General features: G+C 47.7%; 1 protein-coding gene across 1 annotated transcript in view; it reads right to left on the bottom strand.

Annotated features, from left to right (window-relative positions):
• Positions 1-22,797, bottom strand: part of MAML2 (mastermind like transcriptional coactivator 2) — a 217,177-nt gene extending 194,380 nt beyond the window's left edge. The window contains exon 1 of the mRNA XM_064441326.1: positions 22,269-22,797. Coding sequence (XP_064297396.1) covers positions 22,269-22,694 — 426 coding nt within the window. The 5' untranslated portion in view covers positions 22,695-22,797. The remainder of the gene's footprint in view (positions 1-22,268) is intronic.
• Positions 22,798-26,797: the final 4,000 nt, after the last annotated feature.

Genomic DNA, 26,797 nt, shown 5'->3' with positions numbered 1-26,797 from the left:
TTCCTGTGTGAATACATTTCTTAAGTCCCTCACTTTTGGTCTTTCTCACACACTGCATCCCAAGCACAGCATGCTGTGAGGAAAGATTAAAGATGTCGCAGATCTCATTAATCTGGAGTGTCCCTGAACACATAGCTACTAGAACTCTGTGGGGAGGACGTGAATTTCTGTACTGAACCAACAGTGTCACAAAACAACTAACAGCAAAGAGGAATAGAAAAAAAGGCAGGATAGAAGTAACTCCTCTGAGCACATGATTGGCTTTAAAGCAACAACTCTTCAATTCCCTGGGTAAGTCCTCTACTGGTATAAACTGTCACAGCTCCATCAAGCCCATTTATTTACACTAGTTGATTTGTCCTGCTGCATTTGGAACACAAGGTTAGTCCACTTCTTGTTGCAGCAGTGGTAAACTTCTTAAGACATCACAGACACCAAGTAACTGCAAAGTCAGCTCCCAAGATAAATCCTGTTAAATGCAATGAGATACAGCAAGGAGGCAGTGGGTTCACTGACAAACCATGGCTGGATCCTGTGGTGATACCTAATCTTTGGACCTCATCTAGACCACAGTGAAATCAATAGGCGTTTCTGTCACCTCCCATGTTGGGAAGATCTGTCCCCAGCTTCTCAGCTAGAGCTCCCAGCTCAACCACAGAATACTGCAAGCCAGCCTAACATCCGAGACGGTGATGGCACCCAGGGAGTCCTTACCTTTGGAAGTAAACAGGTGATGCTGTTGGCTGCAGTTCATTTCAGTCTCACGTTGTGAGAGGTTTTGCAGGATTCACCTGCTGAGTATGATCACAGGAGGACTGCAAGCACCAGAAGTTTGTCAGTGACTGCTGCAGAGCCAAGATTTCCCCGCGTGTTCCCTGACCAAATCCTATAGAAAGTAATTTTGTTTTCTCCTGTTCTTACAGAAATCAGAGCTTTGCTAGATTACAACTTATGATGAACATTTATAACACCTTTCACTGAGAAGTGTGTTAAAACAGCATTCCTAGATGCATCTGTTGTAACGCTGAACAGTCAGGTAGAAAATTCTGGTTTAAAAATGAAAATCAGAAAATTACCCCCACAACAATTCTTTCCTATAGAAAATTGACTTTTTTAAACATCCAGAAGCCCTGAAAGCAAGAAGAGTCCAAAACAAAACCCTAGCATTTCCCACCTGCTCAAATACATTTCGGGAAGAGGCATGTGCCGCTGTCTCAGTTAAATACAACATGAGAACACGGCATGACAGCCAGGGTTGTAGGGAAAAGTCACACTTCCCAACAAATAGAACTATGCAGCTGTGTTTTCATACTTCAGAATAACCCTGACAACCTATACCTAGTTTCTGTACACTCAGAGGGAGTGTGGTGAGAAGGCAGTGGCTAACCAGGGATTCAGGCAGCGTCTAGACTCCTGGATGAGCCCTGTGGCCCCAGTGATTCCTTCTCTAATGTGGGAGTAATAGGACTCGCTGCTTTAGTAAATTGCTTTGAGATCTGCCCATAGAAAGTGATTTGCAGAAAGCATGCATCACTATTAATTCCACCTCCAGGGAATAATGGCACTACTCAGAGCATGGGAAGCTCACTATGCAGATAGTTTTTTGCTGAACCTGGGACTTGATTAATTTTTTTCCTTGTTTACTCTACGTATTTACTTTTTGCACTTCATTCAGGATAGATAATGAAAACAGTATAGTCTGCTTCCACTTTTGTTTCTGGAACAGATCAAAGACTTTAATGGACTCAGACTCAGCAGAACTCTAAATGCTCCTTTCTGTACAGATACAGCCAATTAAATGGCCCTGTCGGCTTCCAGGAGGATTACTTGAGATCTCATTATTTGCACTGCTCTGAATTCAGTCCTTAGAAGAGAGTGGACACATTCTGCCAAAAAAAAAGAAAGAAAGATGTGGAAAATAGCAAAAGATTTTTTATGCATCTCCTGTATTTAATGCAATCAGCCTTAGCAAAGTGCACTGCACTCCTCCTTGTTAAAGCAGCCCTGTCCTTTTTTTCTCTTCCTGCCTTGGAATTGCTACAAAGGGATAAAGTTCTGCATGGCTCGCTTGCTCACACAGTTGTAGTAAGTCAGAGCAGGTTGGCTCCCTGCCCAACAAAACACAAACTCCCCTGAAGTCTCCAGCTTTTCCATGGCAACACCACAGTCATCAACACAGCAAACAATTGCTCCAACCCCTTCTACGTCTCCTCTCTTAGAGCAGGGAAGGATAGCATTGCACCCAGCCCATAGACCTGCGCTAATTACCGGGCATGAAAGGAGATAGCGATGGAGATCATGTTACCCTCTGCATGGAGCTTTAGGTGAGATCAAAGGAAAGAAAAGGCACTGAAACACTCAACACTTCTCAGTGTCCTTTTCCTTAAATGAAAAGATTGTTGCTGTGTGTACAAGACATGGAATGCCAAAAACTGTAAGTGTATTGAGACTGAATGGGGGTGCAAACAGCATGCCAAAGCAAGAGTCCAGGGCTCAAGAGAGTCCCTTAGCCCAAGAGAACCACGTGTCACTCCAAGGTGCCTAATGGCCTGATCCTTGCCACGGTTATCAATGTGCACTTCTGCCGGGATGGTGCCTGGCTTTCAAAGCATAACAGCAGACTGATGGTTCTGCAAATAGGATTGTTCCCCAGCTCTGTGCTGTGAGTAGAGCATCTATGCTCATGATCTGCATGGGGGGGGGAGCAGTTACAGCGCTGGGTACTGATCTGCCACTGCTCCGCATTGGCACCCTTCACACCTGTCCAAATATGGTCCAACACCAGGACTGAACACCACCATCCTCATCTGGTAGCGTTTTACCCTCACTTTGCATAGGTATATAAGACCTCACAAGCTGCAAGGCAATAGAAAATGAGGCCCAGAAGGCCTCAAAATATCTTATTTAAACTAAGAGCTAGTGGTTTTCAAGCTGTGGTCTGCAGACCCATGAGGGTCTGAGGACTACTTCTGAAGGGTCTGTGAAAGCTAAGCAAGAAAAGCAAATTAATTGCCACAAGACTTAAATTAGTTGTAAATGAACCTTCATATGCACTGGAGAACTTTTAGAAGATCTGCAATTTGTAAAAGATTGACAGGTGTGTCCACAGGCTTTATATTCCCCGGTAGACATGGCAAGAACCTGCCCTGTGCAGGGAAAGCTACCCTGTTTTCAGATAATTTGAGGGTATATGTGACAGTGCAGATAAAAGTACAGGCAGTTCCCTGCCATTAAACCTCACCAGTGTAAACTCAAGAGTGGATATAGTTTTCGTGGCATAAGCAATATTATAATTTCTTTGGACTATGATTTTACTTGTTTAGTTTTAAGGCCCCCGTTAAAGTAAAAAAGTTTTGTAGGCTGGAAATGCCATAGGCCATCTAGCTCCTTGTGGACAAGGTAGAATTTTGAAGGTAAATTGGCCTCAAAACAGCCATTTCCAATTCAAATGCTGGTGCAAAAGAATGTCCTTCAGGCTTTACAAAATTATTTAGCTATTTTTATAACATTTGAAAAAAAGGATTGCTCTGGAAGAAGTTCAAAATGGAAATAATATACTTAGTATCCAGGCTTAAATGGAGGCTTAGGTAGCACTCTGCTTTCAACATGCCTGGCCTCGGAGTAAGCCTGCCCAAAGGTATGAACCGCTGCTGCTGGACCGTGACCTGAGGGTGTCAGTCTCCATGGCAAAATCCTGCCACCATTAGTCTTCCCTTACTGACACACATGTGACTGAGGCACTGCAGGCCACTGTCTTTCATACAGAGGGTCTGCAGTTTGCCTTGGCCCAGTACAACCTGTGGGAGAATTCGTCCATCCTTTGGAGTGAATGGTGCAAACAAGAACCGTGGGAAGGATTTTGGTGCGCTAACAACACTTCAGTTACATGGGTTTCAGTCCAAGTTGCTGCAGAACTGCTCTAAACCATGCCCTTATCTGGATTAACTTGTTCAAACCTACATTAGAGACATTTTGGTGTGGATAGTAAATAGCTTAAGCAAGAGGGTGAGCTATCTACACAGTAGACATACATATGGCTCAGGCAGGATTTGCAGCAACTAATGCAAAGCTGGATACCCTGACTAACATTGAGTTTAACTTTTATTGACATCAACAGCACTTTGATTGATGCCCACAGTGTGATGAGGTCCTACTGATGATATGTTCAATGCCATTTTAAGATTGCTTTACCCTGGCTGCTGGGTTACATCTGCATATGTTTGATGCCATTTTAACATTGCTTCACATCCCGGCTGCTGGGTTACATCTGCACAGTACAGGTGCCAAAATATAACCCGCTGGTCAGTGTGTGTTAGGCATTCATTTCTGTGGCTCGTCCACAGAGGAAATGAGTCTCTCAGCTACTACACTAAAAAAGCTGGTTCTTCAGCCCACACTATGATAGCTCATAAATTTAATCCTAGGGGTCCCTGGCCTCTAGAATTTGGTGGTGGTGAAAACAGTGGTTAGCCTGCAAGTCTCTGTGTGTTAACATGAACAAGGACACAAAAAAAAAAAGAGGTTACCCTATGATTATTTATTGATGACCTGAACAAAGCCAGTCAATCCAAGCTGAGTTCTGCTATAAAAATGATTTTTAATTTGATTTTTCCTTAACTTAAGAACATAATATTTCACTTTAGGCTTGAGCCTGGTCCTTTTTTCTTCAGTGGCAACATGACCACTGTCTTCTCTGTGAACAGGGTCACTACCATAACCCCAGCGGCTCATACTGAAACACAGCAACACAACTCCCTCCTGGGACTCCAGGGACTGTGTGAAGCACTGCCACAGCAGTCTCAAAACCTGCAAAACCTACAGCCCAGGAAACCAATGTGGAACTTTGTGTTAGTCTGCCTCAGCTGCTGGTGCGTTCCCTTCGATAGGCTGGGGAGCCTAAGGATGGACGTGACATCCCCTCCATCACTCCCTCATGTGCCACTGGTCATGGCTGCAGACATGCATTGGGATGTGAGCCCCATGGGGATGCCTCAGCCAGATGAGATCAGAATGGATTCCAGTGAGACCACAAGAGCAAAGATCAAATGGCTTATTAACCAGAGATAAAATTTCAGCCTTGTTGCTATGGCACAGATTCTCTTCTTTCTCTCACTGGTGTTAATCAGAAGAAAATGATGAGATTATATATAAAACTGAAGGGTCCTGCCCTAGCCAAGGGTCTACGTGTTCACTACCTGCTCTGTACCCAGCCACTGGAGTGCCTTTGCGCATGCAAAACCATTCCCTGTCAGTAGATCAGACCTTTTCACTCTGCAACACCAGGTACCCATTCTTTGCACAGACTGATGGGGCGAAAGCTCTCAACCATCTTCCTAGTGTTCATGTGTAAGCCAAGGAATCATTTAGCCCATGCTGGGAAAAAGATGTGAAGTCCTTCATACCACCATCCTACTTTATGGTACAGCCCTGCCCACTTCACATCAAAGGTGTCTCTTGCCATTAGCCACAACAGCCGCAGGTACCACTTGCTCTGGTTTGCACGTCTGCACCCCCCACCACATCAGTGTGCTATTTACTGCTGGCCCTCAGCCTTTAAACACACCAGTGGGCAGCATCAACAGGGCAGGCTGAAACTGTTTAAATAAGAACCAAACACTCCTGCTTAAGTTTTCATGAATAAGCAGACCTTCTGCCTGCTGTGAGCGGGGAAGGCGTTGACTGTGTCTCCTGCTTAGCAGCCCATCCTCGCTACTGCAGAAAGACTTGGCACCACTACATCGCTAACCTGGCTAAGAGGCAGAAGCTTTGTGCATTGGTTCATGTAGGGCCACTCTTTATTTCTGATGCTGTGTCCTAGTAGTCCAGTCCCCTGTTTCAAAGAGCCTGAGGGCCTTAATGGGCCCTCAGAAGCACCTCTGGGTGCTGACCTGCCCTGCTTGGTTTGGAAATCACTTGTGCAAAGTGTGCATTGTAGTATTTATTCATTGGAGTTTCTGCTGAAGTGTAACTAGACAGTCCTTTGCCTCAGTAACTGCTGTGTAAGAGGAATTGCTGTGATGCAAGAGCAGACAAATAGATGAAAGGGGGAGGCAGTGAGGAGGAGGGTTGATTAACTGGAGCATCTTAACCATGGGCTACTGAGGAGTGCCACAAGTAAAACTAACTGGAAATAAAGACTGACAGTAGCTGTAGCTCACTCCCATCAGGCAAACCAAATGAAAGCCAAGGGTGCAGAAACTGCAGGACCTGTTCAGAAAAATGATCTAATTAATAACGTTCCTGAGCAAACGACCAGAGGTATTACTGACATCTATGGCTTTGCATTTGAATTTTTCTGGAGAAACCCTCTAAGACACATGAAATCTTTGAACAATGCATTTCTGAGCTATAGGGTCTCACAGTCTCCTGCACCAAATAAACTGTGCAACCAAGTCCTCGCCAGTGCAAAGTCAGTGGGGTGGGGGAAGGACAAGGCCTGCTGCTTGCAATGCTCAGTGCCCTGCTTTTACAGCTCTTTTAACCTTTGCTCACAAGTATGTCTCATTTCTGCCTCTCTGCCTCATGCTTTTACCAAGGTTCCAATCTCCTTCCTGTCATTCCTTGATAACAGGGTAATAAATGCAGTAAAGATACTGATATGTTAGATTAGATAAGAGAGGCTTATGAGAGACACTGACCAGCACAGTTGTTCATGCAGGACTTAAATGTGTCTTGCTATAGGCAGCTTTGTTTTGCTTCCAAGTCCATTGCTCCTGTAACCTTGTCCCTTACAGACTCTTTCAGAAGAAGCTAAGTCCTAACAGGTAACTACTTGCTCCTGTGAGCGGCAATGGCTCTGGACTCCCCTAAAGAGCACTTGCAGTAAGTTGGTGCCCACAGGAGCTTTGAAGTGAGCACACGGAGAGGTTTGTGAGGCAGGAAAAGGTGATGGCTAAAGAGGGATTAGTGTTGAAGGAGAAAGAGTGATCTGAGGATACAAGGTGTACCAAGAGAAGGAAGGGCACAAGTTTTAGATATGTGACTGTTTTGTACTAGGGCTCATAAAACATGACATCTGGCCACTTGCTGCCCGTTGCACTACTGCTGTGGAGTTGGTCAAATTGGATCAGTGGGGTTTTTCCCTCAAAAAATGGAAACAAGAACTTGGCAGAGGCCAAGTTTTTCTCTCCTCCTTGAAAGGATAATTATCCTGCTCTATACCTATTTGTTCTCCTATTCCCAGGGTAATTTTCAAGCTTCCTTTGCTTACATGTCATAGGATTGTACAGAGAAAGAAACTCAGGCACTGACAGCAGAATTTCACTCTCCTCCTTCACCCTTCAGCTCTGCTTCTGCCCTCAGCTCCTCACACTGGCCTCCAACACCACACTAAGATCAATGGCTACCACGTGCTGGGAAGTCCAGGCATCCCAGCACCCAGCATGGACCAGGCACCCGTGAGAAAGGCTGAGCCTGAGAGATGGTGTTTCAGCATTAACACTGGATTTCCTGGCTGGGACCTGCCTGTGTGCGGTATACCTAAAGTCCTTTACAGATAAATCCCTTTATAATAAATTATTGCATTCTTTTTTAAAAAATATATATTTTCAGTACTATATTTAAAGAACAAAAAGCCAAAACAGAGGGAAAGCAGAAACAGTGACAGATCAAAAGAAAGCAATGATAAAATAATAATTCAGCCTTCTCTGAAGGAGCAACACTTACATCACTGGCAAGAAAAGAGACTGGACAGTCTCTTATTAGCATAATTCAGGATTTTTCCTAGCCCACACATACTAGCAAGGAAGGAAATGGGCCTTTTAGATTTGTTCTCTAGTATTTCTAACTTTTAAAGAAACAATGCCTGTCTTTATACAAGGCATTTGAAAACAGTATTTCCACTGTACAGCTAACCAACCAAAATGTCATGTTAGTACTAGAAGCATCATTTCAGAAAGTAAATAGGTATCTACTTCTTAGGTAAATACAAAGAATACTTTGACTTCTGGCACTGAAGGATGACTCATTGACTGATGCACTGATGTCACATGTTGGGTCTTTTCTGTGAGCAATGTCCCCAGTCTATATTTTTGACTCAAGCAAAATCTCCTAAGGATAAATATTCCAAAGCACTCCAGAAATTTTTGGCTGAGATCCAAAAATCCAATTAGGTGTCCAGCTCCCATTGCTTTTAGTTCAATACAGGGAAGATTAGATGCCTAGATGTTATAAGTCAAAAAGATTTGGACTCCTAGCTGTTCCCGGATAGATCATTGGGATGCAGGAGAGGAATCTAAAGGTCCAAGGGTCCTACTTACCATCAAGCATAGTCATAGAAATACTGCTAACTTTGTAAGAACATTTCCTTTCTGAGACTTAATTGCTCTTCGTTTAATCCTAATTGCTTTAAATAATCTGCACATGAGCATGCAACAAAATTACATTACAGAACATTACAGTGGGATGCAGGCAGTAGCACTACCAAAATGTACTTAGAGTTCAGAGACTCAGATTCCAGAGCATGAGTCGAAATGTAAGAGATGACTACGAGAACCTCCACATTTTCTGCCTTGCCCACACCACCCTGCCCTATATGAGAGTCATTAAAATACAATATAGTGGATGCACTACTATTCTTTAATCATATGTTTAACTTCAGATATATTCTTTAAGTACTTTTCTGAACTGGAGCCTGAGCATTCACGACTGCATACCCAGGCTGTGATCACCCATGGCCTGCAGTGAGAAGCCAGGGAACCTACAAGTGCATCTTCAACTCACAGAAGTTTTTGCTCTAAGTTTCTTGCGACAATGATGCAGGACCTTTAAGCTCATACTTTGTAAATCTAACAAGAGCAGAGAATACACTCGTGGTCATTAGATTTCCAGCTGAAGCAAAGGGAGAAAGATAGTTAGAGAAGCAGTATGGGGGAAGATGAGGAGAACATGTGGAAACCATGTGTTCAGCATCTCTCTGTTAGCCTGGCCCTCTGGCCCTTTCTTCCAAGCTAGAAAAACAACATTACAAAGCAGTGTCAGGAGCATGAAAGGAGAGAAGGGAGGGCAATAGCCCAGGTGAGCGAGGGGTGAATGTGGAGGAGGAGGAATGGCTAATAGCTTTGGGAAGTGGAGGAGGGGGACGGGAGAGAAGGACTTTGCAGGGGAAGGGGATGAGTGTGACTTTTGTGAGCAAAAGAGGCAGCACGAGGCTGTGGTGAAGAGTCCTTCTGACCTGTGTCGAAAGGCTGTGCTTTGATGACAGTCTGTAAGACCCAAGCACAGACAGTACATCCTGGGAGAGGGCTCCGAAAACCACATAATGGACCGTTTCAGTAAATCGCCCTTTTGACACACCGGTCATCCAAATGCAGTTACCCTTCATGGGCTTGACAGAACGAACACATATCCAGTATGCTAGTGGGGGGGTTATCGACCTCACTAGCCATCCCGGCTCTATCAGGGCCCCTCAGATGTATTGTGTGTGGTACAAATGTATATCAAAGGCCTTACATATGGTTGGTATATATAGAAAGTTTTAGAAGTACATACTGTTTACTCAAGGGATAGGATTAACTTCTGCAGAGCTATTCTGGTCCACCTGTAAATACATGGACTAAAGGGCTTTATGAAAAGTAGTTACTGTGCAAGTGGCACTTTTTAAAACTTGAATATCTTGTGTTATGATTGCTGGGATTTTGTTTTGTTTTTTAGGTACCAAAAATGACAGGATTGTATTATACAACTACTGGATACCAATAATTTTTTTCCCCGGTTCAAAGCTGTTTTTTCGTCCAGTCCCCTAGGGCTAAAAAAGCATGTGTTAAACTTGAAGTATAAATTGCTGCTGGGAATTACCCCGGTCCCGATGCCTTTGCTTAAATGAATAGCGAGGTCTGTATGGCGACTGACCAAGGCGACAGGAGGGGAGAGGACTGTGGTGCTCCCAGCCTGCTCACACAGCAGCCTCACAGACCTTCAGCCCCAGCATGTCTACAGCCTCCTTAGCTGCTGAGCGCGACACTCATGGCATCATAAGAGCTCCAACATGGAGGATGTTCATGTGTAGTCTGAGGATGGCCTTCGCGCTGCACCTGGGGCTGTGCTTTCAGGTTCACTGTCGGCACAGATAGCAGATTGTGCCTTCAGATTGCCTCAGGGCACCCCTCGAAGGACAGCCTAGACTTACCCAAAGGGGTGGCTCAGAATAACTTAGCCTGGAATCAGCCATTATCTCTGTTCTTTAAACTCACAACTTTGACAGAAAGCAAGAGGATTTTGTTGTAAAAGAAAAAAAAAATCAGGGAGGCAGGGGGATGGGGCCAGAGTGTGTTTGCAGCTGCTGGCCATCAAATTTCAATTCAATCATCAGGACTGAGTTCCAGCTCCTGCGAAAGAGAGCTTTTGACGACATGTTGACTTAGCCTTAACTACAGTGGTCCAAGTGGCAGTGCTATAATTATAAGGATTATATTTAATACTGCACTTTGGAAATGAAGGTCTGAAACACTGTGACTCTCTCTCTCCCTAAAACTGGCCAAAATATGTCCTAGGAACCATTATGGTAATACACAAAGTTGGTAGGAAAAAAGAAACATCAGAACTGAAATCATTATGAAAGGGGATCATGTGGCTGGCAGCTCAGCTCTGCTGGGAGTTGAGCGGTGAGGAGGAAAAATGAGTGTGAAAGGAAGGGCAATTGGATTTGCAGGAAAAATGGAAAGTAGTTTTTAAAAGTACAGAATTAACTGGTTTAAGGAAATAAGTCAATTGATAATTAATACGCTACTTACTTTTGAATTAGTTGGGGGTTTTTTGTAGCATGTCATGGACTTCAGCCAGGCTGAGGCCTATTAGTTGAACAAAGACCAAACCCTGCAAATGCTTCTAGACTTGCTTAATTCTACACATCTTGATTTCAGTGCAATTACCCATGTGTGCACAATTAAGCACATGCTTAATAACTGTTTCCGGGAACTGGGCCATAGAGGTAAGCAGCCCCATGTTGAAGACCAAGTGCATCTAGCTTGGAAGGATGTTGAACCAAAAGCTTTCAGAGAAGCAGAGAGAATGCACTTCTTTGGAAAACAAAGTAATTTACTATAAACTAGCATAATGACCAGGAATAAAGAGCTTCATCCTGCATTAGGCTGATGGTCCACCGTAACACATCCATAGTATTTCTGATAGGCAGTTTCAGGAGGGGCCAATCAGATCAGATCGAGACTCAAAAGCTCTCATGTTGAGATACCATAGCAGTGAGGGAAAGGGAGGAAAAGAAAAGGAGTAGGGGAGGGAGAGAGAAAGAGGAAATGGGGAAAGGAAGGGAAGCGGAAGGGAAATGGGGAAAGGGAAGGGAAATGGGGAAGGGGAAGGGAAAGGAAAAGAGTAGGGGAAAGGGAAATAGGGAAGGGGAAGGGAAACAGGGAAGGGAAATAGGGAAGGGAAAAGGATGGGAAGGGAAGGAAATTGGAGTGTCTGGAGATGGTTTCTAAAGCAACAGAACCCTAAATAAATGGTCTAATTTTCCAGAGTGAAAAACATAAACTGAACAACCTATGCAGCATTTTTGCCAACTGTCACTGGGGTGGCATTTCTGAAATTTGGTGGAATGACTCATCCCAAAACAACAACTGTTGCCAACAAGGTCTTTCCTCCAGGTCTAGTTATTTGAATGAGAGAGCTGCAAAAACAAAATAAACAGAAAAAACAGAAGCAACTCCTTGTCTTAGGGTTCAACTCTGAAGCTTCCTGTGAAGCCATCCACTCTCCAAGGTGCCTCCCCAGCCCACTGAACAGGAATTCAGGTGATCCTCTGGACCAAGGAAGGGATCGGCCCTGCTGGAGTGAACCTCTCATTCATTAAAACAAATTCCTCCTTCTGCACCTAATCACCAGCTCTGACACTATGCATACATGCAGGATGCATCCTCCTGAGCCATTCTGCCCTCCACGTTAGGGATTTCACATGGCGGCAAACATTACCAGGAGAAGCATGACCCTGCCGACAGGTAGCACAGTTCTCAAATGGTTTGAGACAGACACCCTTAAATTTAGTGGGAGCGGACCTGGCCCAAAGAGTACACTGTTGTGCAGTAATTAAACACAGCCCTGTCAGCGCTGATAAGCATCCTTCTTTGGCTAGTACGAAATACAACAATTTCAAAGATGCTTTCTGAAGCAGTGTTGTTTTGCTGAATAATTTATGTCCCTGAGTCCTCTGAAAATGAGCAGCATACACTTCAGCACTGCAATAGCTATTCAGTGGAGACAGTGCACATTGTGTTCAGTAAGCTCATTGCTTAAACACCGTTGCCATGACTATAAGAAAGTGATTATACTATTGTTTACAAGAGACTCTCGATAAGTCATTACCACGGTAGTCAGAGTTTTGCCTCAAGTCAAAATTTTTGGGAAGAAAAAAATCTCACAGGTATAATTAACTTTGTGATCAAGATAATTCCATTGAAAGACTTTAAAAACTGAATACATCGTGTGGTGAGGAATGAAAATAAGTAAGTCTCAGGACATTTGACTGTCTGGTTTTCTGACTCTTTCATTGGTAAATTCCATGGACAAGAAAAGCCCTGCTAACGAAATATCTGATTTAACTCATTTTCAAGGAAGAAATAATTTATAGGGCAAGCACCAATGTAGGAGTTCAACTGTGATGAGTAACTGTGTAAAAACAAACCACTTTGTACACAACGTAAGGGAAAAAAGACTTTAAAAATCTGATTTAGAATAAACATTTGGGATTATGAAATATGGCTTTTTGGTATCCTGGAATGAAATCGATACCTAGAGCACTTAGTTCTGAACCCTCTAGTGCACATGTCCAGTACATGACCTCTTTATCTCAATAGCGTGCTGATGATCAATAGTTTCCAAAACTACGAAGCAACTCTGAAGCTGTTGGAAAGTTGTCCTCACATTTCCTATGGACAGTAATGGGCTGCAGAACACAAAGCAAAGAGATGATTAATAGGGTGCTGGACTAGGAGTCAGGAAATCTGGGCTCCGTTCCCAGCTCTGCCACTGACCTGCTGTTTGACCTTGGGCAAGACACTTGACCTTTCTGTGCTTCTGTTCCTCCTTCCATTCTTTGTCTATCTTGTCTCTTGAGGCCCTCAGGTATGCAGGGAAGGGCACGTTTCTCACTGGGTATTTGTGTAACACCTACTCTAGGGAGGTGCCTGGAGAGCTCTGTAATAAAGCCAGGGTACTGCAGAGATGACTCTTGCACAATAGCATGTTTTGTTTCAAAACAGAATAGCTATGATGAACCTTCTTGGGGTTTCATCTGCTCGTCCAGGATCATATCAAGTCTTTCAGCCAGCTTCAGGCTCAGGCAGCAGGTACATGAGTTTGCAAGATCTGCTTCCTCACTGTGTCAGAAGCACTTCATGACGATTTCTAATTGGTACTAATTTCTCTGCAACTTGATTCAGCTGGGTTTGCAAGCACATCAAAATTATAACTGAGTGAAACAGATAAAAATAGCTACAGGAGCCATTTCTGAACAAAACTAATTTCATCAGGGAATTGCCAACACCTGTGTGTGAAGCCACAGGCGTGAGGTATTTTCAAATTAAAACCAAAATAAATTCTATTTTTTCAGTAAGTGTGTTGGAATTTTGTGTAAGTTATCCACTTAAGAAATATTTCTGAGTCTTTCTCCCACCCTGAACCATAAACACGAACCCTCCTCCATCACTACCACATGGGAAGCAACACATGCAGGACAAGGTGGCTCCCACCTGCAAGTGCTGGGGTGCAGCTGCAGCCTTGACAGAGAGCAAATGACTTGCATGTATGCTCTCAGTTCCAGTACCACTTTGCTCCCAGTTTGCTGGAGCATCAAGTATATGAAGTGCTTGGACACAGCTGACTTTACTGGGAGACTAATTTGAGTACAAACTGATGCGAAATCAAGAGCAAGTAAAGCAAGAAAATATTAAATATACATTTATGATTATGAATGAAAAGTTGGGAAATGCTTTTCTCTCCTAAAGAGAAGGGGCACTGCTGCATCTTGCACTTTTATTGTGAATCTTGGCAATGTGATGCTATTAAATCCCAGCTCCAGGAGTCAGGTGATGGTGTAAAAGACTCATCTGGGTTTGTATTTCCAGTACTCATACCTGTGGGTCAAAGGCTGAAAAGGTGATTTGAGTGCACCTCAAAGGCTCAAAACACAGAAGTCAAATAAGAAGAATCCATCAACTCATATACATTGCCTGCAGCTTTGCCAAAGCAAACGTTCAAATATCCTGTCCTAGGCTCCATCAATAATTAATTTGGCTTCTAAGCCATAAAACTCACCATCAGATCTCAATGCACTTTACAAAGGTGATAAATAGTATTTTTCATAGAGGAAACTGAGGTTTATGGAAGTGAAATAAAACAGGAGTAATCTGTCGAATAGATCCTAGAGTCAGAGTAGAAACATTGAGTTCTGAGTTTATAGCACGCTTACCTAAGATCTGTTGCTTGAGAGTTGCAGGTATTTTGTGTTAGGTATTGGTGTTGGCACTTCAGTACAATTATGGATTGATTAGCTGCATCTAGTAATACTTTGGAGGAACTTGACAAGGTATGACAAATTCACAAGTTGGCTCTCAAGTGGCTATACGAAGCTTTTCATGGGAAATCTGGGGCATAAAGAGTTTATGCTTTCATCTAAAAAACAAAAAAAGCCCACAAAACAAAACAGAAAAAAATCTGTTAAGTTGAAAAGTGATCCAAATCTCACTTGGCACCAAATCCTTCTTTTCTGCAGCCAAGACCACTGCCTTTTTCTAAACTGTAGCAGCATGATATGGGTTAGATCCTGATTCAGAATTGTGGAAAACACAGCCTTGTCATGAATACCATCAGCTCCATTCTATTGCTGCTGGGAGTACGATCACTGGGAAGCCAGACAGGGGAACACTGACAGGCAGGCACCAGAGAGGCCAGAGAGAAAAACCTTGTTCCTCCTCTTTGGAGCAGCCAGGTGGCTAAAGCTCTTCTGTGTACCATGTAGCTGATTGTGAGCCCTCTACAGTGTTGCATAGTGGTCTCTTTAATCACCTTCCTGCACCTCACAGAAGTGATGGTGTCAGGTCATTGCCATGTAGAGCTGAGCCCTCAGCGGAGACCAGGGTCTCATGCACTAGGCAGCGAGATGGTACCACCTGAAGAGCTCAAGAATAGAAGGGAAATAGTGGCACAACCTGGGACAGGTGCAAGGTCACAGAGACACTTGCTGGCAGAGCTGGCACCTCTATGCCAGTGCTTTGTTAGCTGGAGCAGCTTGCTAGCTTCTAGCTCCTCCTACACCACCTAGGAGGTGCAATAGAAATGGAGCAGTGGAGATACTACCCTTCCCAAAGCTGTCAAAGAGACCAGGATGGAGCCCTTCTTTTCCAGTAATGAGACATGGGTGAAGTTTCAGTTTCATAAGCCAGCAGACTTGATAAGAAAGGCAGACTACAATTGGCCTCTGAAAACGATATCTTGGTAGAAATGACCGTTGACAGCAGTTAGGAAGAGGAAGACAGGCATGTTATGGCCTTTCTTAACCTGCTAACCGACTAACCTAGCTGCTGGGGGTTTTTTGGTCCCTGCAAGCTAACCGAACCCCACATACACTTTCTGCAGGCAGTGTTCTTTGCAAGGGGAGAAGTAATAATAGTGAGACAAGTCAAAGTTTCGGCAAAACAGCTTCTCTGACTCAGATGAACCTCCATAGAGCGGCTAACATTTTTGCTGGAGTCACACTTCTCAGCACAGAAGAAACAAGCTGTGTATCAGTCTCCTTTGTTGTGGTGCTACACACAAGGGACTCAATCTGGGTACCACAGGAGATGCGAGAGCTCTGTCAGAGGACATGCCGTAATAGTCAGGGAAATTAAAAAGCCCATGGGTTGGCCTCAGAGGGCATGTCAAGTCTAGCCAGAAAAACTGTTCCTCTGCTCGATACCTACAGAAACTTTGGTGATGGAAACAGTCTGTTAAACAGTTTCAGAACGGAGGAGACCTTCATTAAATGTATTCAAAGCTTAAAAAGCTTCAGAGGAGGCAAGTGATTTGACTGGAGAGCTAGGACTGAAAAGACTCCTACACTAGCATACACTTAACAAATTCACTCGCTGAACTTTCATTAAATATGGCTTTATGTAGGGGGTCTCCTTGATTTTTGTTCGGAAAATGTTCTCACAGCCGAGGGGAACAAAGACCTTAAATGGCACCCACATCCATCCTAACCAAATGGCTTCCAGCAAGCCAGAGGGCCCATGAGAGCAGATCAGTTTTCTACTACAAAGGCAATATGACTTATTCACTTTGGACATCATGCTTGACCACCCTGATAGCCTTCTGCGGTGGTATGACTGGCTGAGTAGATGAAGGGAGAGAAGTGGATGTTGTCTATCTTGAATTCAGCAAAGCTTCTGACACTGTGTCCCATAACATCCTCACAAACAAGCTAAGTAAACATGGGTTAGATGAGAGGACAGTGAGGTGGATAGAGAACTGGCTGAATGGCAGAGCTCAAAGGGTTGTGATCAACAGCGCAGAGTCTGGATGGAGGCCTGTCACTAGTGGTGTTCCCCAGGGGTCCGTGCTGGGTCCAGTCCTGTTCACTAGATCCATCAATGACCTGGACAATGGGATAGTGTACTCTCAGCAAGTTCGCTGACGACACCAAGCTGGGAGGAGTGGCTGATACACCAGAAGGCTGTGCTGCCATCCAGCGAGACCTGGACAGGCTGGAGAGCTGGGCCGAGGGGAACCTCATGAAATTCAACAACAGCAAGTGCAAGGTCCTGCACCTGGGGAGGAACAACCCCAGGCACCAGTACAGGTTGGGGGCTGAACTACTGGAAAGCGGCTCTGCTGAGAAGGACCTGGGAGTGCTGGTGGACAGCAAGGTGACCCTGAGCCAGCAGTGTGCCCTTGTGGCCAAGAAGGTCAACGGTGTCCTGGGGTGCATTAAAAGGAGTGTGGCCAGCAGGTTGAAGGAGGTTATCCTCCCCCTCTACTCTGTCCTAGTGAAACCACATCTGGAGTACTGTGACCAGTTCTGGGGTCCCCAATTCATGAAAGACAGGGAACTGCTTGAGCGAGTCCAGTGGAGAGCTATAAAGATGATCAGGGGACTGGAGCATCTCCCCTGTGAGAAAGGCTGAGAGACCCGGGTTTGTTTAGCCTGGAGAAGACTGAGGGGGGATCTTATCAATGCTTATAAATATCTAAAGGGTGGATGTCAAGAGGATGGGGCCAGACTTTTTTCAGAGGTGCTCAATGACAGGACAAGGGGCAATGGGCACAAGTCAGAACACAGGAAGTTCCACCTGAATATGAGAAAAAACTCCTTTCCTGTGAGGGTGCCAGAGCAGTGGCACAGGCTGCCCAGGGAGGTTGTGGAGTCTCCTTCTCTGGAAATATTCAAAACCCACCTGGACCCCATTATGTGCCCCCTGCTCTAGGTGTGACTGATCAAGCCGGGGAGTTGGATGAGATGATCTCCAGAGATCCCTTCCAACGCCCACCATTCTGTGATTCTGTGATTTTACCTGACTTGGCTGCATAAATTTTGTGTATCATAACCCAGCTTCGCTCCTGCAGAAGCACAAGGAGCAGACTGTGGCCCTTCACCTCACAAAAAGAACATTTCATTGCTTTGGCACCAAACTTTATTAGTCAAAAGGTCTCACCCCAGCTGTGCAGAATGGTTTGGGCTTTAATCCACCCATCCTCACCGCACTGTAACATCACTTCACCCCATATCTGGTCACCTTATACTGCTTGCTTCAGAGCTCTTCCAAAATTTACGTATGCCCAGAACCAGAAAATGCAGCTATTACTGTAGGGTACCCTGGCAGCCAACTAGTAAACAAAGCAAGGTGCTTGGGAGATGGGGGAAGTGTAAACTTGGGCCAAAGATACTAGACCACAATCCTTCCTTTTAAAATACTTAAGGATCTTGAATGCTAGCACAGGGGAGGCCAAACCTCAGCAAACACAGTGTGGATCATTAAAAAAAAAAGTCATTAGGAACCAAAGTCAGGGCTTCCATGATCATTTCAAGGATCTCAGAGTAAAATAACTGCCTAAATTGAGGTTATACAAGCCAAACTCGGCTCTTGGCACCAGTCAGGCAACCCTGTCTTCCACTGAGGTCCTCAGGGAACTGGGAGAAACTCACTGACTCTTACAGATTTGTACTGATGTTGATGAGAATTTAGGTGAGTAGGAGGAATTAACCCATGCTCCTCTTCCTTGGCTACATCGTCTTTATGGGGCTGTTTTCTCTTTTCTTCTTCACCTGCTTGCAGACTACACCTGGGGAGTAGGCCACTTTCACAGTCACTCTTCTGAGTACAAAAAATATGAATATATTTAATTAATATTTTTAATTAATTCCTATAATGATAAATTCAGTGCAATGTCAAGATGAGCAAAAGTAGAACAAGTCACCTGTGACTGATGGCAAACATTGCCTAACAGACCCAGAGAAGACGTTGCCACTAGTGTGATGGCTGCAGTGAAAGAACCTGACTGGAACAATACAATAACGCCTGTGAAACAGAGTTCCTGGCTTGAACAGAGCAAAATGAACAGTGCTCAGCCTATGTCAGAAAAATGAAAGAATGAATTGGCCACCAGAGGTTTGAAACTGCAGTGCAAGAACTTTGGTATTACCAGTTCAATGCTTAAGCCACTGAGGAATGCCCTCCAGAGCTAACTGTTTATATATAACATAAATAATATAAACAGCTAAGTGCTGGAGGGCATATACATACATATAGACGTATGTATAAAAGAAAGACAGAATATTTTATCTGTTCCACTCTGCACCATGAAAAGTAACACCACCATATAAATAAACAAATGTCAGCTCTTGGGAAATGCAGGGAGGCAGAAAGTACAAAAGCTTTCCTAGCCATGTCGCGAAGAATTAATTTCTCCTTCGCGTGCACCCATATCCGTTGGTCCAGCTGAAAAATCTGGTCTCCACTCTCCAATTAGAAAATACTGCTGCTGCAGAAGGTTTCTCAAAAATCAAAGTAACACTGCCTAATTAAGCCCAAACCAAACCCCACTAAAAACTCTCTCTTCTGCTGGTTTTAAACTGCCTGCTGGGAAAAGGTAATTATCAAATAATAGTATCAACATTGTCAGATAATCACTTCAAGCTCTTTGATATGTTCAAGTGAACGTTGTTTCAAATGTTATCAAGTGTCAAATATTTATTCTTCGAGTCCAACTGTGTAAACGACCCATCCAATGCCACTAAACATGGCAGGCACACTTGTAACAAGAGCAGTGGGACCTGCAAAGCAAAGGAAACAACCCGGCTCTTTTCGGGAAGGGAAGCATGGGGACAATCTTGGTTTTGCAGACAAAGAACGTCCTGATAGCCAGAACTCCCCAAAGACAGTTATGACTGCCTTTGTGCTTATCTGTGTGGATTTTTTTTGTTTTTTAACTGGTAGACCTACAGCAAGGCAGGCGGAGCTTTACAATCCCCCTGTGGAGTCAGGGATGTGTCCGGTCTCACATCCTCAGTGTGAGACTCGCACAAATGCTCCTGTCTTGTTCTTCCCTGGGCCAGAGCTGTACCTGCCACAGCTGAAGCTCAGAGCTGCACCTTGTGCCGGGACCCTGCGCACCTCAGATCTGCTCTAAGTCTGGAATTAGAGGAATAGCGCATGTAAGGCTTCCACTGGATTTCCTCTGGGGAAACACCCCATAGAGGATTAATTCTGCTTAGGTATGGTTCTCTTCCCCATCCATTTATAATGCACAGGACAACAGGCTTAGTCTGCCTTGTCCTTCCTCTTCAAGAACCCTCGGAATAACTGGCAGAGCAAATTCCTCCTCCAGCTATGGTTGGAGTGAAAGCAAGAGCCCATTATTTCCTGGCCCATCCCTGCCCTCTGAATTTTCAAGAACAGGAGCACAATGCTGTGCTACCTGGCGTATGACCCTCAGCCACTTGAATCCCTCCCACTCAGACACTGTGTGGTTTGCTTTTCCTTTTTAATATTTGCAACAATGTTCTAAGGAGCTCTTGGTAAGGGGAACATGTGCCTCCGTGACATGGAGACGTGACTTTGAACCGATGCCCTTCTCCGTTCCTTAATTAGGCAGTCCTACCAGAGCAGCAAACGAGGAACGCCTGTGTCAAGCGCAGAGTGAGGGGATCAGTGATGCGCAGTGATATCGTTACAGCAATACTGCTTCATGAGCCAGCATTTCTTCAGTGTCAGAACGTGGTTCAGGGCTCCAAACGTCATGTTCAGTGAAGTCATGTACCTTGTCAGCAGGATTACGGAACACCAGCATGCAGAAACCAGGGGGGCTTTGTCAGACCTTTCCCTTGTCAAAGACCCACACGTGCAGAGTTATCTGGGAGGTAATGCAACACGCAACGTGGAGCGAGGGCTGTGCACAGCACTCCCCAGCAAGGAGCAGGTTAATAATCATCAGTGGTATTTCAGAAACAAGGACAACCTCTCTGTATTTAAGAGATGAAAATCTTTCAATATTTTCTTTGGAGTTGTTTCATTTAGCACTTTCAAACAGCTGCCTCCAGCTATTTCATAATAATAGTAACAACTAGTAAAAAAAAACTGGAAATAAAAAAACCTGAAAACAAAAAACCCCACACAGGCCTGTTCGCTGATCTCAGAAAGAGGATTTTTCTGGGACGTACGTTATTAGGCAAATGCCTTTTTTTTTGTTTTCCCATAAGACAAGTGCAAAGCATTTCGTTAATACACACTGGAAAAATAAGATAATGGCTTTCTTGATTGTGACAAGGAACGTGGGGAGATTTAATCTGAACACTGAGTCAGGTCGAAGTGCCTAAACTCCCCTCGGACACAATGTTATCGCATTAATGCTTACATCATCACCCTCATGAACGATGCTGAGTAACACAGCCCCAAACGTCGATCCACGCACCGCAGTGAACTCCCGGGTAAGAAGGGAGAAACAACCACAAAGGTCCCGTTTTAGCATACATCGGGCACCGAGAAAGATAGGTTTGATGTCTGGGGTGGGGGGAGCGATCTATTTTCAGCCGTTCGAATAGCAGCCACGGGCCTATCAGGACGCAGTCGCTCCTCTTAATATTTCGCATGTGTGCCGAGAATTAAGTTGGAAGGCAGCACAGCGCAGCATACGCCTTCAAAAGCGCGGTACACAGACTGCTCGTAATAAAGTAACAGGAGACAAGGCTTCGCCTCCTTGACACGTTCAGAGCAATTTCCAGTTGAAAAAGGTCAACGTATCATTTACAAAGTGGTAGTGCCTGGAAAACTCTTGTAACTCTGCTCTGCGAAAACACACTTGGTGATAATAACAAGCCGACCCTTTCTGCTGAAGCTGGTGCTCAGAGCTGCAGGCGCGAGGTGCCGTTGCTCTGCTGAACGTCGCCACACACTCCTGCGCAGCGCGGCTTCTGCAAGCGCCCGCCAGTCGCTGCGGCACGCGGCTGGCCCGCACGCCCGGGCTCCGGGCTCTCGATTCCCGGCACTGCCCGCCTGCCTCGCGCGCGAGCGGCGGCGTGCTCGAGGGACGCGGCGGCGCGGCGCTGCCTCGCGCGCGAGCGGCGGCGTGCTCGAGGGACGCGGCGGCGCGGCGCTGCCTCGCGCGCGAGCGGCGGCGTGCTCGAGGGACGCGGCGGCGCGGCGCTGCCTCGCGCGCGAGCGGCGGCGTGCTCGAGGGACGCGGCGGCGCGGCGCTGCCTCGCGCGCGAGCGGCGGCGTGCTCGAGGGACGCGGCGGCGCGGCGCTGCCTCGATTGAAAACAGCTGCCTGAAGCCCCGACGAGCGGGATAACACGGGGCAGGGGGTCAATTCTGGACACGGGTGACACTTTAGCGCTACTCCCCGCCCCTGCGCGGGGACGCGCGGCCCGTGCTCGCCGCCGGCGCCCCTCCTCAGCGATGCCTGCTGTCACCGGCGTGGCAGGGCACGCCACACATTTTTAGGACCACAGCCTGTTTTAAAAACAACAAAAAAAAACCAACCCAAAGCTGTCCCAAAACCCCTTCGAGGGAGGACACATCCCTCAGCTCCCCCCGCCCCGGGTCTGCCCACCGCTCCTCGCACTCTCGCTGCCACCGCGGGGCCCGGCGCCCGATAGGGACCCTCCCGGGGGTAACGAGGGGCAGCGAGGCGAGCCGGCAGGCCAGGGACACCCCCCAGGGCCGCCCCCGGGTGGGGCCCGGCCCGGCCCTCGTCCCCCGGACCCGGGGGGCGGCGGGGCAGGGGCTTCGCTCGACGGTCGCGCCGCGCGGCCCCTCCCCGCCGGCAGGGGGCGCTGTGACTCACCGCCAGGAGGGCCGAGGCGCGCTGCTCCCCCGCCGGCTGCTCCCCGTTGATGCCGCCGTTGCTGAGGAGGTGCTGGTGGTAGTCCGGGGGCGCGGCGGCCCCAGCGGCGGCGGCGGGGACGGGGGCGGCGGGGGCGGTCGAGCCGCCGCCGGCCGCGGCCGCCTTGGGGTGCTTGCCGGCCTTGCGGGCGCCCTGCCCCTGCTGGACGAGGTGGAGGAGCTGCAAGGTGCTCTCCCGCTCGCGGTCGGAGCTCTCGGCGCGGCCCCGCTCGTAGCGCCCCTCGCAGCTGAGGTGGTGCTGGCGGCAGACGGCGATGCGGGCCCGCAGCCGCTCCACGATGGCGCTGTGCACCCGGGGCGCCGCCGGGCCCCCCCCCAGCAGCCCGGCCCCCAGCCCCGCGGCCTGGGGGGGAGCCGTGTCGCCCATGGCTGGCTGCCGGTGCTGGCCCTCCGGATGGGTCGGTCCTCACTGCCGCATGGAGGGGGGCGGGGGGGGGGGGGGAGGCGGGGGCAGCGGCGGGAGCCCGAGCCCGGGGGCTGGCGGCGGGGCGGAGGGCGGTCAGCCCCGCGCCCCCAGCCCACCCCCAGCCGGCCCCCGGGCGGTGACGGCCCCCGGGCGGTGACGGCCCGGCGGGGGGTGACAGAGCGAGGGTGGGACGGGACGGGGCGGGGGTGCGCCTCCGGCCGCCCTTAGGGTCGTGCCAGCATCGGGAGGGGCGGGGGTCGGGGCCGGGCAGCCCCCGCCGAGGGGCTCCGGGGGGCGGGAGGGCCGCCGGGGCGGGGGGGCTCCGCCGGGGGAGGAGGGCGGAAAAAAAAAAAAAAAATAGAGCCGCTGCCTCCAAAAGGAATCCCTGGACGGAGATCTCCCTCGGGAATGAGTGAGACTTGGCAGGTTTAGTGATTTTATTTTATTTCGGGGGAGCGGGGACGTTATTCCTTGAAGTGGAAATTTATGCAAGGAAAGGCATCGCCGTGGTCGGCGGCACGGAGAAAAACCCCGGCGGCCCCAAAAATCCCGTAGGTTTGGTGGAGTGGGGTTTGTTGGGATTTTTTTTTTTTTAAAGTATTTAGTAAATGTGCAAATAAAGCGCCGGGGAAGGAGGAGGAGGAGGCAGCGGCGGCTAGGGTTAGTTTAGCCTTTGTGCTTTCTCGGTGTCTCTCGCCCGCTCTTCGGCTCGGTACCGTGTCCGACTGTCTGCCGCTACATTGTAGTTCCTCTAAAAATAAGAGAGACGGATCCCCCGGTCCGGAACAATGTCAGTCAGCCGGTGGACTCCCAGACCACGCTTTGCCTTCAGTTAATCCAGCCACCGGATAAAATCCGTATTGCTCTCAGCGCTTATTTCCCCCCTTAGTAATAAAGCAGCAAGCTACGCACCCAGGCAAAGAACTCCTCTCGCATACTTTCCCTTATACTCCCAGATACTGAATAGTTTCAAGTACTGTTTCAAGAAAAGCACGGGGGAAAGAAAAAAAAAAAAGAAAAACCAAAAAGCCAGCCCCTCTTCAGACAGGAATTACAAACGGAGAGTTGCACTTACAAACTTCCAGCATTTTGCACCCAGAACAGTCCAGCCACTTTTCCTTTGTGTTTTTGTATATTCCATCCCCGACCCGCCGGGGCGGGCGGTCGCCGGCGGGTTTATCGGCGCTGCCTCCGCCGGGCGCCGGGGCCGGCGCTGCCCGTTGCCCCTCGGTGCGGTGCGGAGCGGAGCGGTGCGGGGCGCTGCGGGGGCGGGAGGCGGGTGTCGCGGCGGGGCCGGGGCGAGGCGCGGAGCCTCCCAGCGGCCGCGGAGGGGAGCCGGGCCGCCGCCGCCGCTCCGCGGGAGGTATTTGCATGGGAGGGAGCCAAGGAAATCCCCGTTCCCCTCCGCGCTCGGTACCCGGGTGCCGCCGGAGCAGCCGCCGAGGAGCGCAGCCTCCCGCCTCCCCCGGCGGCGAGACCTTCAGGCGAGTACGAAGGAGTTCGCAAATAAATCACGGCGCTGCGCTCCTCTACCAGCTGGATTTCTCTGGAACAGACGGTACGAAAACAAGCAGTGCCTTCTAGGGCGCTCTCACGCACGGGACGAGCGCACGACACGAGGTCGGGCTCGGGATGCAGGAGCTTCTCGGGCGCCCGGGGCAGCCTGCTTCGTCCCCGGGAGGCCACGGTCTCGCTGCTTCTCTCGCCCGGCTCCTCCGTCGGGAGCAGGGGTGGCCGAGGGCGAGCCCCGGCCCCCGGTGCTGGCCTTACCGCAACCGGCAGCCGCCAGGCTCCGTGCGGTGCTGTGGGTGAGCTGTGGAGGAGGGTGCAGAACAGCTGGGAGCCGGCCGGCTTTATGAAAGCGATACGCTGTTGTGCTACTGTGGCCGTATTATCTGAATTCCCAAATACCTCGTTGGGAGTAACAGCCCCCGAGCGCTTGGAGACACAACCCTGATGGAAAACCTTTAGGGTCCTTTGGGACCCTACAGCCCCTAATACAAGGGCGCATCACCTCACTTAGGTCTGCGGTGGGTCCAGTCAGAAAAATACACAAATTTCATCACAACATACCTGGAGCGTTAAGCTGAGGATGAAGAGGAACTATTGATAACCCTCTCAGGTGGTTTTATCCCCTTCCAAGGTCATACCTGCAAATGCTTTGAACGCCAACGATGAAAAGACACATTCCTGGAAATCCCCCCCCAAATACGTTAAAGGTACACGGCATCGGACACATGGGAAAAATGCAAGCCCCCGCTTCACGACCCCCGACTCCTTCCTGTTGCAACAACCGCCCCTGCAGGTCTCCAGGATCTGGCTGTGCGAGCGCCAGCCAGTCTCCAACACATTCAGATCCACGTTTGCCCCAGCAGAGACTTTGATTCTTCGCTGGGGGCGAGGCCTGGGGAAGCCAGGTTTGTGGATGTGCTACATTCACAGGAAGGCATTATTGCCAACAGGAAAAAGGGATTTTTTTTGCTTAACCTTGAACAACTGAGGAAGAGTGGATTATTATTTGATACGTAACAGTAGTATGCATCTGTTGAGAACAATGGGCTGGCACAGCTGGAAAAAAAGATGAAATTTTAATGTTTGTAATATAATAGATGATACTACCTTTGCTTCCGGCCTCACTGGGGCTTTTATTTGTGCTTGATAGCTCAGATGCCACTGCTGGGTTTAAGGGGGTCAGTCACAGAATGCACGTGTAACAGTAAGACACAAACCTCACAGAGAATAACCAGGGGAATTTTAAACAAAATATTGGCTGGGGTTTTCAAAGTTGCTGTGCGAGTATGAAATCAGCGGTGCTGCTCCAGAAGACACCAGGGTAGCTGCAGGAGTTTTCTCTCTCTTACAAGATTTTGTAGCACTTAGAGAATGATCTTTCAAACCAGAGATTTTTGATTTTTAACTTGAGATGGTTAAGATTAACTTTTTGCACAGACGCATCTCATGTGTTTTGTGGTTTAATGTATCCCTTTCAGGGCGAGAGACGGCTGCTTGCAGGGCTGTGCTGCAAGTCCCCGGCCGCTCAATACGCAGCAAATGCTGCCCCTGGTGTCTCAGAGAAGGAAATATCCTAAATCCGTCCCTCAGCTTTTCAAGTTTTGCCCAGAAGACCCTGGTGAACGTTCCCAGCCCCTGGATACCGCTCTCGTTTCTGGACTGGCTAGTTGTCAGTCTTCTTAAAAGCAAATGGTTCATAACATCACTTGCGATTCGTGTCATAGGCATTCTAATAAACACACACGTGATAAAACACAAACATAACAGGTCCTGAATGATTACTTTTTTCCTTCTGTCTACATTAAATTGTGACCTTTTTACATGATACTGTAATCTCACGTGAGCTGTCACGCTTCAGCATTTTTTCTGTATGAATCCCCTACTGCTGTTGAATCCCCGCGTCCCCTAAGTCAGCAGCCCCTTCCAGATCACCAAAGCGCTTATTTCTGCTGGGTTCACAGCCAGGAGTTCTCACCACGGACGTTCCGTTGTGCTTATAACTTTCCAAAAAATGGAACAAAAGGACGATGCTGAACCTGTGTCGCTTAAAAACTTGAGCACGTGCTTAAATCTAGGCACATACCTCACTCATCTGTGTTGAGAAATCACATGTCAGATTACTTCAGTTAACTCCAGTGGAAGTTAACTCCACCGGAATGGTGTTTACTGTCAGTCCTGCGGAGGATTTTGCAAACTGGGGCTTTGAATTTTCAGCCATTTCCATTATGTGCTTTTCAGCGAGGGTTCTTAGCCATTCTGAGTGATTACAGCCACACATACGTGTGCCTCCTGGGGCACTCCCAGCTAGGCAGGCTCGCGTGCCGCGCCGCTCGCCTGGCAAATGGTTTAACTTTGGAGCAGAGTCTGACTGCACCCGCATCAGTCGTCTTGTCCTTAAATTTTGGGCACAAGGTGTATGCAATTACTGCTCTGTTTAAACTGTAAAAGAAGCCATCTTGAACACACACCAGTTTTTTAATAAGAAGAATATAATCCCCAGAGCAATCTAAAGAAACTGTGTCTACATCTTATTTAATAAACAACAGGGAACC

This window comes from Phalacrocorax carbo, chromosome 1, assembly GCF_963921805.1.
Source record: "Phalacrocorax carbo chromosome 1, bPhaCar2.1, whole genome shotgun sequence".
NCBI lineage: Eukaryota > Metazoa > Chordata > Aves > Suliformes > Phalacrocoracidae > Phalacrocorax > Phalacrocorax carbo.
Note: the sequence above shows the minus strand (reverse complement) of the source record. Positions and strands in the feature narration are given on the sequence as shown.